The 16177-nt window shown below is 56.1% G+C and overlaps 1 protein-coding gene across 1 annotated transcript in view; it reads left to right on the top strand.

The window, feature by feature from the left end:
• Positions 1–11226, top strand: part of LOC140453879 (uncharacterized) — a 28728-nt gene extending 17502 nt beyond the window's left edge. Inside the window, exons 3-4 of the mRNA XM_072548739.1 lie at positions 6766–6838; positions 10579–11226. Coding sequence (XP_072404840.1) covers positions 6766–6838; positions 10579–11226 — 721 coding nt within the window. The remainder of the gene's footprint in view (positions 1–6765; positions 6839–10578) is intronic.
• Positions 11227–16177: the final 4951 nt, after the last annotated feature.

Consider the following 16177-nt stretch of genomic DNA (forward strand, 5'->3'; position numbering starts at 1 on the left):
CCTGTCTCCTCCCCTCCCTATCCATGTCCCCCCCCTCCCTATCCCTGTCCCCCCCCCTCTATTCCTGTCTCCCCCCCATCCCTGTTTCCCCCTCCCTATACCTGTCACCCCCTCCCTATACCTGCCCCCCCCTCTCTATTCCTGTCTCCCCCTCTCCCTATTCCTGTCTCCCCCTCCGTATCCCTGGGATTGTTTTGAGGATGCTTTACTTTCAGCTTAAAAAATAAAGGGAGGACAGGATTACTTTCAGTTTAAAAGATTAATGTTTACTTTCAGTTAAAGAGTAGAGGTAGCTTTACTCTGTATCTAACCCCGTGCTGTCCCTGTCCCTGGGAGTGTTTGATGGGGGGACAGTGTAGAGGTAGCTTTACTCTGTATCTAACCCCGTGCTGTCCCTGTCCCTGGGAGTGTTTGATGGGGGAACAGTGTAGAGAGAGCTTTACTCTGTATCTAACCCCGTGCTGTCCCTGTCCCTGGGAGTGTTTGATGGGGGACAGTGTAGAGGGAGCTTTACTCTGTATCTAACCCTGTGTTGTCCCTGTCCTGGGAGTGTCTGATGGGGGGACAGTGTAGAGGGAGCTTTACTCTGTATCTAACCCCGTGCTGTCCCTGGGAGTGTGTGATGGGGGGGACAGTGTAGAGTGAGCTTTACTCTATATCTAACCCCGTGCTGTCCCTGTCCCTGGGAGTATTTGATTGGGGGACAGTGTAGGGGGAGCTTTACTCTGTATCTAACTCTGTGCTGTCCCTGTCCCTGGGAGTGTTTGATGGGGGGACAGTGTAGAGGGAACTTTAATCTGTATCTAACCTCATACTGTCCCTGGGAGTGTTTGATGGGGGGGACAGTGTAGAAGGAGTTTTACTCTGTATCTAACCCCATGCTGTCCCTGTCCCTGGGAGTGTTTGATGGGGGGGACAGTGTAGAAGGAGTTTTACTCTATATCTAACCCTGTGTTGTCCCTGTCCTGGGAGTGTTTGATGGGGGGACAGTGTAGAGGGAGTTTTACTCTGTATCTAACCCCATGCTGTCCCTGTCCCTGGGAGTGTTTGATGGGGGGGACAGTGTAGAAGGAGTTTTACTCTATATCTAACCCTGTGTTGTCCCTGTCCTGGGAGTGTTTGATGGGGGGACAGTGTAGAGGGAGTTTTACTCTGTATCTAACCCCATGCTGTCCCTGTCCCTGGGAGTGTTTGATGGGGGGACAGTGTAGAGGGAGTTTTACTCTGTATCTAACCCCATGCTGTCCCTGTCCCTGGGAGTGTTTGATGGGGGGACAGTGTAGAGGGAGCTTTACTCTATATCTAACCCTGTGCTGTCCCTGTCCTAGGAGTGTTTGATGGGGGGCAGTGTAGAGGGAGCTTTACTCTATATCTAACCCCATGCTGTCCCTGTCACCCAAGGACGGTGGAGATCCTTCTGGCTGTTTTTTTCTGACAGAGTTGGACACATCCTTTGGATCTAACACGGGATTGGGGGGGGGAGGAGGTGGTGGAAGTCTTTGGTGGATTTATAGCTGGATCAGGACATTGGCATCACTCCCAAGCAGGCTTCAGGCCTGGCTCCCGGGTCTCAGGCCTACCTTCACCTCTACCTCTGCTCTTGTCGCACGAGTGTGGGCAGTGCACCTTATGAGCAACGGTGTGTGAGTTTGAAGGCCCCTTTTCAGTCAGGCCTGGCACTCGGCAAGTTTATTTTGCTGCGATTCATTTAGATTTGGCAACGGAGATCCAGGCCCAACCAAAGTGGGCCTCCGTTCACGGAGGGAAACATGGGGAGAGGCACACTGAATTTGGCAGAAATTGGAGACATATTCTGAATCAATAAACAATGGGGAGAAATGATCCTCAAATGTGGGAACAGAAAGTCTGTTCCGAGTCTGTTATTCTCGACCAGAGCGTGTTGTTTATTTTTAGATTCAGAATCTTAGGCGACAGTACTGCCAATGTCGATGACTGGCGCATTTTCCGTTGACCCCCCAGAGGCCAGGGAAATTACTGGACTTTGAATCCCCACCCCGTCCCACGTAACCCCCTTCTCATTTGGACACTTGCTGTAGTAAAGGCCTAGGGCAGTCAGGGGTAAACCTTACACATGAGACAAAGACTTGCATTGCTGTAGTACCCTTTGCATCTGGCTGCCCCAGAGTCTGGTACACGCACCAGGTGAGGAAGCCCAGTGGGGATCACACCTGCCATCTTGTGCACAACAAGATCCCACAGTCAGCGACATGGCTAGAGGCCCCACTTCATGCTGTTTCTTCCTTTCCCTGATGTTTGTCGATGACACTGAGCACAACAGATAATTTGATTGGAGATAGTCAACATGGTTTCGTCAAGGGCAGGTCGTGTCTCACAAACCCCATTGAGTTTTTTTGAGAAGGTGACCAACCATGTCGATGAGGGTAGGGCAGTTGACGTGGTGTACATGGACTTCAGTAAAGTCTTTAATAAGGTTCCACATGGTAGGCTGTTGGAGAAAATGCAGAGGCATGGGATTGAGGGGGATTTAGCAGTTTGGATTAGAAACAGGCTTTCTGAAAGAAGGCAGCGAGTGGTGGTTGATGGAAAATATTCACCCTAGAGTCCGGTTACTAGTGGTGTGTCACAAGGACCTGTTTTGGGACCACTGCTGTTTGTCATTTTTATAAATGACTTCGACTCAGGTACGGCTGGATGGGTTTGCAGACAACACTAAAGTCGGTGGAGTAGTGGACAGTGTGGGAGAATGTTACAGGTTGCAGGGGGACTTGGATAAACTGTAGAATTGGGCTGAGAGGTGGCAAATGGAGTTCAATGCAGCTAAATGTGAGGTGATGCACTTTGGGAAGAATAACAGGAAGGCAGAGTCCTGGGTCAATGGAAAGATTCTTGGTCGCGTGGATGTGCAGAGGGATCTTGGTGTCCATGTACATAGATCCCTGAAAGTTGTCCCCCAGGTGGATAGTGCTGTTAAGAAGGCACACGGTGTGTTAGATTTCATTCAGAGAGGGATTGAGTTCCAGAGCTGCAATATCATGCTGCAACTATAGAAAACACTGGTGCGGACACACTTGGAATATCGTGTACAGTTCTGGTCCCCATATTTCGGGAATGATGTGAAAGCATTGGAAAAGGTGCAGAGGAGATTTACCAGGATGTTGCCTGGTCTGGAGGGAAGGTCTTACGAGGAAAGGCTGAGAGACTTGTGTCTGTTCTCATTGGCAAGAAGGTGGCTAAGGGGGGATTTGATAGAGACATACAAGATGATCAGAAGGGTTAGAGAGGGGAGACAGTGAGAGTCTTTTTCCTAGGATGATGATATCAGCGTGTACGAGGGGGCATAGCTACAAATTGAGGGGTGATTGATTTAAGACAGATGTCAGAGGCAGGTTCTTTACTCAGAGAGTGTGGAATACCCTACCTGCTAATGTAGGTAACCCAGCCACATTAGGGAGATTTAAACAATCCTTAGATAAGCAGATGGATGATTTTGGGATAGTGTAGGGGGATGAGCTGAGAATAGTTCACAGGTTGGTGTAACATCGAGGGCCGAAGGGCCTGTTTTGCGCTGGATTGTTCTATGTTCTATACCCACTCCCTCAGCATGGACTCTTCAACATTACCCACTCCCTCAAGCTGACCGTCCAACAATACCCACTCACTCAGCACTGATTCTATGACTGGGTCCACTCCCTCAATGCTGACCCTCCCAATTGTGTCCACTCCCTCGACGCTGACCCTCCAACAGTGTCCACTCTGTCAGCACTGACCCTCTGACAGTGCCAACTCCCTCAGCACTGACCCTCCGACAGTGTCCACTCCCTCGACGCTGACCCTCCGACAGTGTCCACTCCCTCGACGCTGACCCTCTGACAGTGCCCGCTCCCTCAGCACTGACCCTACGACAGTGCCCACTCTCTGTGCTGACCCTCCGACAGTACCCACTCCCTCAGCACTGACTCTCCGACAGTGCCCGCTCCGTCAGCACTGACCCTCCGACAGTGCCCGCTCCGTCAGCACTGACCCTCCGACAGTGCCCGCTCCGTCAGCACTGACCCTCCGACAGTGCCCGCTCCGTCAGCACTGACCCTCCGACAGTGCCCGCTCCGTCAGCACTGACCCTCCGACAGTGCCCGCTCCGTCAGCACTGACCCTCCGACAGTGCCCGCTCCGTCAGCACTGACCCTCCGACAGTGCCCGCTCCGTCAGCACTGACCCTCCGACAGTGCCCGCTCCGTCAGCACTGACCCTCCGACAGTGCCCGCTCCGTCAGCACTGACCCTCCGACAGTGCCCGCTCCGTCAGCACTGACCCTCCGACAGTGCCCGCTCCGTCAGCACTGACCCTCCGACAGTGCCCGCTCCCTCAGCACTGACCCTCCGACAGTGCCCGCTCCCTCAGCACTGACCCTCCGACAGTGCCCGCTCCCTCAGCACTGACCCTCCGACAGTGCCCGCTCCCTCAGCACTGACCCTCTGACAGTGCCAACTCCCTCAGCACTGACCCTCTGACAGTGCCCACTCCTTCAGCACTGACCCTCCGACAGTGCCCACTCCCTCAGCACTGACCCTCCGACAGTGCCACTCCCTCAGCACTGACCCTCCGACAGTGCCCTTTCCCTCAGCACTGACCCTCCGACAGTGCCCACTCCCTCAGCACTGACCCTCCGACAGTGCCACTCCCTCAGCACTGACCCTCCGACAGTGCCCACTCCCTCAGCACTGACCCTCCGACAGTGCCCACTCCCTCAGCACTGACCCTCCGACAGTGCCCACTCCCTCAGCACTGACCCTCCGACAGTGCCCACTCCCTCAGCACTGACCCTCCGACAGTGCCCACTCCCTCAGCACTGACCCTCCGACAGTGCCCACTCCCTCAGCACTGACCCTCTGACAGTGCCCACTCCCTCAGCACTGACCCTCTGACAGTGCCCACTCCCTCAGCACTGACCCTCTGACAGTGCCCACTCCCTCAGCACTGACCCTCCGACAGTGCCCACTCCCTCAGCACTGACCCTCCGACAGTGCCCACTCCCTCAGCACTGACCTTCTGACAGTGCCCACTCCCTCAGCACTGACCGTCTGACAGTGCCCACTCCCTCAGCACTGACCCTCCGACAGTGCCCACTCCCTCAGCACTGACCCTCCAAAAGTGCCCACTCCCTCAGCATCTCTCTATGCCCTTGCCTTCCCCAGCCAAACGTCCGCCACGTTAATCAAACAATTCACTGTTTGATGTCACTGAGCTGCACTTAAGGTAGAGTTGATGAAAGGCATGTTATTCTCTGGCAGTCTGGCAGCGAACTGGATCATTGAGCTGGGAGATTAATGTTTCTTTTGTCATGTTATTAGAAAGTTTAGAGTCTAAGTTACAATTGATGAGGAGCCTAGACAAAAAGGTTCCCCTGCAAAGTATCTTGTCAGCCTTTGGGTTGTGTTAGCAACACCCTGCTCTTTAAAGTCCATCTTCCCAGGCTACGTCATCTTTCAGAGCTAATCTCTGCAACCATCTCCCGCCCCTCAATGCGTGGCAATCTCTCCCTCCCTCTCTCAATCACTTTCTCCATATCTCTCTTCTCTTTCATTTAATGTTTCGCTCGCTTTCTCTCACTCACTCTATCTCTCACGTTCACTCCCTCCCTCTTTTCCTCACTGGCTTTCTCTCTCTCTTGTTCACTTTCTCTCTCTCTCTCTCTCTCTCTCTCATTTGCTCTTTCACTCGCTTTCTCGCTCTCCCATCTCCAACTGCCCGCTGAACTGGGTATCCGGCGTGGGCCATTTCAAGGGCAGTTAAAAGCCGACCTCACTTCTGTGTGGTGTCTGGAGTCACGTGTAGACATGGGGGTCTCTAGCCTGTTCCCATGAATGGTGCAACCCTGACAATGCCAAACTGTCAGAAAGGAAGTTCTGTCTGGTTTCAGTTGAGTTCACTAATGCCCTTTAGAGAGGGGATTCTCCCCAGTGCGGGCCTACACGTGACTCCAGACCCAATCCTTGCTGCCTCTCTGAAATGGCTACCTGAACCAGCCACAGTGAAGCTATTCAAGACATTGGGTCCCTGCTACCCAAGCGGCTCGGTGGCTAGCACTGCTGCCTCACAACGCCAGAGACCTGGGTTCAATTCCTGCCTCAGGCAACTCTCTGTGTGGAGTTTGCATGTTCTCCCCGTGTCTGTGTGGGTTTGCTCTCTGGTTTCCTCCCACAGTCCAAAAATGTGCAGGTTAGGGTGAATTGGCCATGCTAAATTGCCCGTAGTGTTAGGTGAAAGGGGAATGGGTCTGAGTGGGTTGCTCTTCAGAGGGTCAGTGTGGACTTGTTGGGCCGAAGGGCCTGTTTCCACACTGTTTAGGGAATCTAATCTTAAAAAAAACATACTTGCCTTTTCTCTGTTTGAGGCACAACTCGGGATGGCCAACATTTGTACACAGCTTTTCCAGTCAGCACACCTCCAACATATGACAATGCTGAGGGAGTGGGCACTGTTGGTGGATCAGTGCTGGGAGTGTCCACAATGCCCTTAAAGGGGGGGGGGCGAAATTCCTGGATTTTTGACCCAATGATACTGAGGGAACAGCAAACACATTTCCAGGTCAGGGCTCGGAGGGGATGTTCCCATGTATCTGCTGTCCTTGTCCTTCTAGATGGAGGTGATCATAGGTTTGGAAGGTGCTGTCTGAGGAGCTCTGTTTGCTGTGTGTGTCTTGAGGTGATGAGGAATTGTATACAGAGGCTCAGTTATTGTTGTGACAAACACCTGCATTGACATGGCTTCCTAATTCCTTTCAAGGCTTTCCTGGACGTCTGTGTTTGTTGCATTCCACCTTTTGACCACCGTTCAATGCTCGTACACACACAGGAAGGTGAGTCACTATCGCTGGGTCTCATTGCTGTCCCTCACTGAAAGACCCCCCCCGGTCCCCACCCTTGCCCAAAACTCAGGCCAAAAACAGTGAATGCTGCACCGAAATCAGGGAGGGTGGGCTTGAGGCAATTGTAATGAGACTCAGAGAGAGGGTGAGAGAGGGAGAGTCAATGTGAAAGAGAGTGAGAGTGATGGAGATAGGGAGAGACAGAGGGGGTGTAGGGGCTGGAGGGGTGATGGAGGTAAGGAGGGGGTGTAGGGGCTGGAGGGGGTGACAGAGATAGGGAGGGGGTGTAGGGGGCTGGAGGGGTGACAGAGATAGGGAGGGGGTGTAGGGGCTGGAGGGGGTGACAGAGATAGGGAGGGGGTGTAGGGGGCTGGAGGGGTGACAGAGATAGGGAGGGGGTGTAGGGGGCTGGAGGGGGTGACAGAGATAGGGAGGGGGTGTAGGGGGCTGGAGGGGGTGACAGAGATAGGGAGGGGGTGTAGGGGGCTGGAGGGGGTGACAGAGATAGGGAGGGGGTGTAGGGGGCTGGAGGGGGTGACAGAGATAGGGAGGGGGTGTAGGGGGCTGGAGGGGGTGACAGAGATAGGGAGGGGGTGTAGGGGCTGGAGGAGGTGACAGAGATAGGGAGGGGGTGTAGGGGCTGGAGGGGGTGACAGAGATAGGGAGGGGGTGTAGGGGGCTGGAGGGGGTGACAGAGATAGGGAGGGGGTGTAGGGGGCTGGAGGGGGTGACAGAGATAGGAAGGGGGTGTAGGAGCTGGAGGGGGTGACAGAGATAGGGAGGGGGTGTAGGGGCTGGAGGAGGTGACAGAGATAGGGAGGGGGTGTAGGGGGCTGGAGGGGGTGACAGAGATAGGGAGGGGGTGTAGGGGCAGGAGGAGGTGATGGAGGTAGGGAGGGGGTTGTAGGGGCTGGAGGAGGTGATGGAGGTAGGGAGGGGGTGTAGGGGCTGGAAGGGGTGACAGAGATAGGGAGGGGGTGTAGGGGGTGGAGGAGGTGACAGAGATAGGGAGGGGGTGTAGGAGCTGGAGGGCGTGACAGAGATAGGGAGGGGGTGTAGGGGGCTGGAGGGGGTGACAGAGATAGGGAGGGGGTGTAGGGGGCTGGAGGGGGTGACAGAGATAGGGAGGGGGTGTAGGGGCTGGAGGAGGTGACAGAGATAGGGAGGGGGTGTAGGAGCTGGAGGGCGTGACAGAGATAGGGAGGGGGTGTAGGGGGCTGGAGGGGGTGACAGAGATAGGGAGGGGGTGTAGGGGGCTGGAGGGGGTGACAGAGATAGGGAGGGGGTGTAGGGGCAGGAGGAGGTGATGGAGGTAGGGAGGGGGTTGTAGGGGCTGGAGGAGGTGATGGAGGTAGGGAGAGGGTGTAGGGGCTGGAGGAGGTGACAGAGATAGGGAGGGGGTGTAGGAGCTGGAGGGCGTGTCAGAGATAGGGAGGGGGTGTAGGGGGCTGGAGGGGGTGACAGAGATAGGGAGGGGGTGTAGGGGGCTGGAGGGGGTGACAGAGATAGGGAGGGGGTGTAGGGGCTGGAGGGGGTGACAGAGATAGGGAGGGGGTGTAGGGGTTGGAGGGGGTGACGGAGATAGGGAGGGTGTGTAGGGGCTGGAGGGGGTGACAGAGATAGGGAGGGGGTGTAGGGGTTGGAGGGGGTGACAGAGATAGGGAGGGGGTGTAGGGGTTGGAGGGGGTGACGGAGATAGGGAGGGTGTGTAGGGGCTGGAGGGGGTGACAGAGATAGGGAGGGGGTGTAGGGGTTGGAGGGGGTGATGGAGATAGGGAGGGGGTGTAGGGGGCTGGAGGAGGTGACGGAGATGGGGAGGGATTTTCTTTTCAATTCACTCACAGGATGAGGGTGTCACAGGCAGGCCGCATCTATTGCCCATTCCTAACTGCTCAGAGGGCATTTCGGAGTCAACCACAGTGCTGTGGGTCTGGAGTCAGGTAAGGATGACAGTTTTCTTTCCAAAATGACATCAGTGAAACTAAGTGGATTTTTTTTTCTCTGATAATTGACAATGGATTAGACTTTTAATTGCAATTTTTAAATATCAAATTCAAATTCCACCATCTGCCATGGCAGGATTTGAACTTGGGTCCCCAGAACATCAGGTCAGGCGGCATCCAAGGAGCAGGAGAATTGACATTTCAGGAATATTCGTCGATTCTCCTGCTCCTTGGACGCTACCTGACCTGCTGCGCTTTTCCAGCACCACATTTTTCAGCTCTGGCCTCCAGCATCTGCCGTCCTCACTTTCCCCAGAACATCGTCTGGGTCTCCAGACGAACAGTTCAGCCCAATTCCGGGAGGCAGTTGTGTCTCCATAGTGGTGTAAGGGGTAATTTGGCACTTCAAACCCTCTCGCTTTTTAATTTATTATTTGACTGGGAAAGGAGGAATGTTGAATGAAATCTGAGTGTCCTCATGCAATGAAAGCATGCAAGAGCGCAAAGCAGTAAAGATAGGCAATCCATATGTTTACCCTCATAGTAAAAGCATTACAGCAGCAGGAATGTCTTGCTGCAGTTGGACAGGGCTCTGCTAGAGTCCACACCTGGAATGTTGTGTGCCCCGTTGTTTGCTGTGTCTGAAGGAGGATGTCCTGGCGATGGAAGAGTGCAGCGAGGTTCCCCAGACCGATCCTTGAGATGGCAGGACTGATGTAATGTGGAGAGACCGGACGGTTTGGGACTGCTGGAGCTTAGAATAACGAGGGGGGGGGGGGACAATCTCAGCAACCAATTCCAACAGGACTGTACAGAAGGATGGTCCTGATGGCCAGGGAGGGGCTAGAACCCAGGAGGTCACAGTCGAAAGGAGACGGGGTCAGACAGAGATGGGAAGAAAGGTCCTCACCCGGAGCGTGGGGAGTCTGTCACGCAAAGCATCAGGGGGCGGAACGCCGACAGCTTTCAAGGACGAGTAATAGATTTTCCTGACGCTTCCGAAAGGGCAGCACGGTAACGCAGGTTAGCAATGACGCGTCACTGTCAGGGAGCTGGGTACGATTCCGATTCGAGTCTTCGGTCTGTGTGGAGTTTGCATGTTCTCCCCCATGTCTCTGTGGGTTTCCTCGCACGGTCCAAAAGATGTGCAGGTCAGGGTGGGTCGGCCGTGGGAAATTGTCCCATAGTGCCCAGGGATGTGCAGGTCAGGGTGGGTCGGCCGTGGGAAATTGTCCCATAGTGCCCAGGGATGTGTAGGTTAGGGTGGATTGGCCGTGGGAAATTGTCCCATAGTGCCCAGGGATGTACAGGTTAGGGTGGATTGGCCGTGGGAAATTGTCCCATAGTGCCCAGGGATGTGCAGGTTAGGGTGGGTTGGCCGTGGGAAATTGTCCCATAGTGCCCAGGGATGTGCAGGTTAGGGTGGATTGGCCATGGGGACAGTGTCCCATAGTGCCCAGGGATGTGCAGGTTAGGGTGGGTTGGCCATGGGAAATTGTCCCATAGTGCCCAGGGATGTGCAGGTTAGGATGGATTGGCCGTGGGAAATTGTCCCATAGTGCCCAGGGATGTGCAGGTTAGGGTGGATTGGCCATGGGAAATGCAGGACCACAGGGATAGGCTATGAGTGGGCTGGTGTGGTCTGAATGGCCTGCTCCCACACTGTGAGTATCCAACGACCAAAAGGATGTTATAGCACGGCGCAACGGGCTGAATGGCCTCACCCAGCTCCTGTTTTCCGTCGTTTTGCTGATAGCTCTCTCTCTCTCTCTCTGTGTCTGATGGCAGGTCCCTCAGCGGAAATCGAGGCAGGCGGCGGCCGAGGAGGCGTTCGCCGGGGTCTGGAGCTCCTGGGGCCCGTGGTCTTCGTGTTCCAGTTCGTGCGGCTCCGGGATCTCACAGCAGAGCCGCCGCTGCCTCCCGCGGGAGGCCGGGGCCCGCGGCTGGGCGCCCAGCCGGCCCGAGGAGGCGGGGGAGCGGTGGGAGGCCTACCCCGGGCGGGCGGTGTCGGCGCTGAGGCGGGCCTACCCGCTGCACGTGGACCTCGAGGCCCAACCGTCAACCGCCAACCGCCACGCGCTGCCCCTCTACGGGGACGCCCGCGCCACCGCCGCCAGCCAACCAGGACCCGGCCTCTATGCGCCCGCCAATAGCGAGCCGCCTTCGCTCCCCCTCTACCGGCGGCCGGCCAATCGCGGCTCGGTGCCTCTTTACCGCCAAGAGCGGCCGCCCAATCACGGCAGGGCGGGGCGGGGCCCGGCCGGAGGGGCCCGGGGTTCAACTGGCTGGGAGTCCGGCTCGGCCGCGAGCCCCGAGCGGGCGCCCAATCAGAGCGCGGCGCCGCAGCCCCGGCAACGGAGCGTGCCGAGCTGGAGGGTCACCGCGGGAAACAGGAGGTCCCTCAACCGACAGGAGGTGCACCTGACCAACAGGTAGGTACCGCCCCCAACCCCACCCCCACCAACCGGCCCCGCCCCCGCCCAACCCCCGCCCCCGGCCCCGCCCCAGCCCCAACCCCCGGCCCCGCCCCCACCAACCGGCCCCGCCCCCGCCCCAACCCCCAACCCCACCCCCGGCCCCGCCCCCACCAAACGCCAAAACACACTCCCCCCACCCACACCATATACACACACACTCCCCCCCCACACCATATACACACACACTCCCCCCACACACACTCCCCCACACACCATATACACACACACTCCCCCCACACACACACCATATACACACACACTCCCCCCCCCACACCATATACACACACACTCCCCCCACCCCACACCATATACACACACACTCCCCCCACCCCACACCATATACACACACACTCCCCCCACCCCACACCATATACACACACACTCCCCCCACACACACACCATATACACACACACTCCCCCCCCCACACCATATACACACACACTCCCCCCACCCCACACCATATACACACACACTCCCCCCACCCCACACCATATACACACACACTCCCCCCACCCCACACCATATACACACACACTCCCCCCACCTACACCATATACACACACACTCCCCCCACCCCACACCATATACACACACACTCCCCCCACCCCACACCATATACACACACACTCCCCCCACCTACACCATATACACACACACTCCCCCCCCACACCATGTACACACACACTCCCCCCACCCACACCATATACACACACACTCCCCCCCCCACACCATATACACACACACTCCCCCCACCTACACCATATACACACACACTCCCCCCACCGACACCATATACACACACACTCCCCCCACCCACACCATATACACACACACTCCCCCCACCTACACCATATACACACACACTCCCCCCACCTACACCATATACACACACACTCCCCCCCCCACACCATATACACACACACTCCCCCCACACACACCATATACACACACACTCCCCCCCCACACCATATACACACACACTCCCCCCACACACACCATATACACACACACTCCCCCCCAACACCATATACACACACACTCCCCCCCCACACCATTACACACACACTCCCCCCCCACACCATATACACACACACTCCCCCCACCCACACCATATACACACACACTCCCCCCCCACACCATATACACACACACTCCCCCACCCACACCATATACACACACACTCCCCCCCCCACACCAATACACACACACTCCCCCCACACACCATATACACACACACTCCCCCCACACACCATATACACACACACTCCCCCCACACACACCATATACACACACACTCCCCCCACACACACACCATATACACACACACTCCCCCCACACACACCATATACACACACCATATACACACACACTCCCCCCCACACCATATACACACACACTCCCCCCACACACACCATATACACACACACTCCCCACCCCACACCATATACACACACACTCCCCCCACCCCACACCATATACACACACACTCCCCCACACACACCAATACACACACACTCCCCCCCTCACACCATATACACACACACTCCCCCCACCACACCATATACACACACACTCCCCCCACCCCACACCATATACACACACACTCCCCACCCCACAGCATATACACACACACTCCCCCACACACACCATATACACACACACTCCCCCCACCCCACACCATATACACACACACTCCCCCACACACACCATATACACACACACTCCCCACCCCACACCATATACACACACACTCCCCCCACCCCACACCATATACACACACACTCCCCCACACACACCATATACACACACACTCCCCACCCCACACCATATACACACACACTCCCCCCACCCCACACCATATACACACACACTCCCCCACACACACCATATACACACACACTCCCCCCACACACACCATATACACACACACTCCCCCCCCCCACACCATATACACACACACTCCCCCCTCACACCATATACACACACACTCCCCCCACCACACCATATACACACACACTCCCCCCACCCCACACCATATACACACACACTCCCCACCCCACAGCATATACACACACACTCCCCCACACACACCATATACACACACACTCCCCCCACCCCACACCATATACACACACACTCCCCCACACACACCATATACACACACACTCCCCACCCCACACCATATACACACACACTCCCCCCACCCCACACCATATACACACACACTCCCCCCACCACACCATATACACACACACACTCCCCCCACCCACACCATATACACACACACTCCCCCCACACACACCATATACACACACACTCCCCACCCCACACCATATACACACACACTCCCCCCACCCCACACCATATACACACACACTCCCCCACACACACCATATACACACACACTCCCCCCACACACACCATATACACACACACTCCCCCCACCACACCATATACACACACACACTCCCCCCACCCACACCATATACACACACACTCCCCCCACACACACCATATACACACACACTCCCCACCCCACACCATATACACACACACTCCCCCCACCCCACACCATATACACACACACTCCCCCACACACACCATATACACACACACTCCCCCCACACACACCATATACACACACACTCCCCCCCCCCACACCATATACACACACACTCCCCCCCCCACACCATATACACACACACTCCCCCCACCCCACACCATATACACACACACTCCCCCCCCCCACACCATATACACACACACTCCCCCCACCCCACACCATATACACACACACTCCCCCCACCCCACACCATATACACACACACTCCCCCCACCCCACACCATATACACACACACACTCCCCCCACACACACCATATACACACACACTCCCCCCACCCCACACCATATACACACACACTCCCCCACACACACACCATATACACACACACTCCCCCCCCCACACCATATACACACACACTCCCCCCCCCACACCATATACACACACACTCCCCCCCCCACACCATATACACACACACTCCCCCCACACACACCATATACACACACACTCCCCCCCCCACAGCATATACACACACACTCCCCCCACACACACCATATACACACACACTCCCCCACACACTCCCCCCACACACACCATATACACACACACTCCCCCCACACACACCATATACACACACACTCCCCCACACACTCCCCCCACACACACACCATATACACACACACTCCCCCCACACACTCCCCCCACACCACACCATATACACACACACTCCCCCCACACACACACCATATACACACACACTCCCCCCACACACACCATATACACACACACTCCCCCCACACACACACCATATACACACACACTCCCCCCCCACACCATATACACACACACTCCCCCCCCCACACCATATACACACACACTCCCCCCACCCCACACCATATACACACACACTCCCCCACACACACACCATATACACACACACTCCCCCCCCCCACACCATATACACACACACTCCCCCCCCACACCATATACACACACACTCCCCCCCCCACACCATATACACACACACTCCCCCCCCACACCATATACACACACACTCCCCCACCCACACCATATACACACACACTCCCCCACACACACACCATATACACACACACTCCCCCCCCCCACACCATATACACACACACTCCCCCCCCACACCATATACACACACACTCCCCCCACACACACCATATACACACACACTCCCCCCCCCACACACCATATACACACACACTCCCCCCACACACACCATATACACACACACTCCCCCCACACACTCCCCCCACACACACCATATACACACACACTCCCCCCACACACACCATATACACACACACTCCCCCCACACACTCCCCCCACACACACACCATATACACACACACTCCCCCCACACACTCCCCCACACCCACACCATATACACACACACTCCCCCCACACACACCATATACACACACACTCCCCCCCACACACACCATATACACACACACTCCCCCCACACACACACCATATACACACACACTCCCCCCACACACACCATATACACACACACTCCCCCCCCCACACCATATACACACACACTCCCCCCCCCACACCATATACACACACACTCCCCCCACACACACCATATACACACACACTCCCCCCACACACACCATATACACACACTCCCCCCACCCACACCATATACACACACACTCCCCCCACACACACCATATACACACACACTCCCCCCCACACACCATATACACACACACTCCCCCCACACACACCATATACACACACACTCCCCCCACCCACACCATATACACACACACTCCCCCCACCCCACACCATATACACACACACTCCCCCCCACACACCGTATACACACACACTCCCCCCACCCACACCATATACACACACACTCCCCCCACACACACCATATACACACACACTCCCCCCACCCCACACCATATACACACACACTCCCCCCACACACACCATATACACACACACTCCCCCCCACACACACCATATACACACACACTCCCCCCACACACACCATATACACACACACTCCCCCCCCACACCATATACACACACACTCCCCCCACACACACCATATACACACACACTCCCCCCACACACACCATATACACACACACTCCCCCCACACACACCATATACACACACACTCCCCCCACCCCACACCATATACACACACACTCCCCCCACCCCACACCATATACACACACACTCCCCCCACACACACCATATACACACACACTCCCCCCACACACACCATATACACACACACTCCCCCCACCCCACACCATATACACACACACTCCCCCCACCCCACACCATA

Source organism: Chiloscyllium punctatum, chromosome 28 (genome assembly GCF_047496795.1).
Source record: "Chiloscyllium punctatum isolate Juve2018m chromosome 28, sChiPun1.3, whole genome shotgun sequence".
Lineage (NCBI taxonomy): Eukaryota > Metazoa > Chordata > Chondrichthyes > Orectolobiformes > Hemiscylliidae > Chiloscyllium > Chiloscyllium punctatum.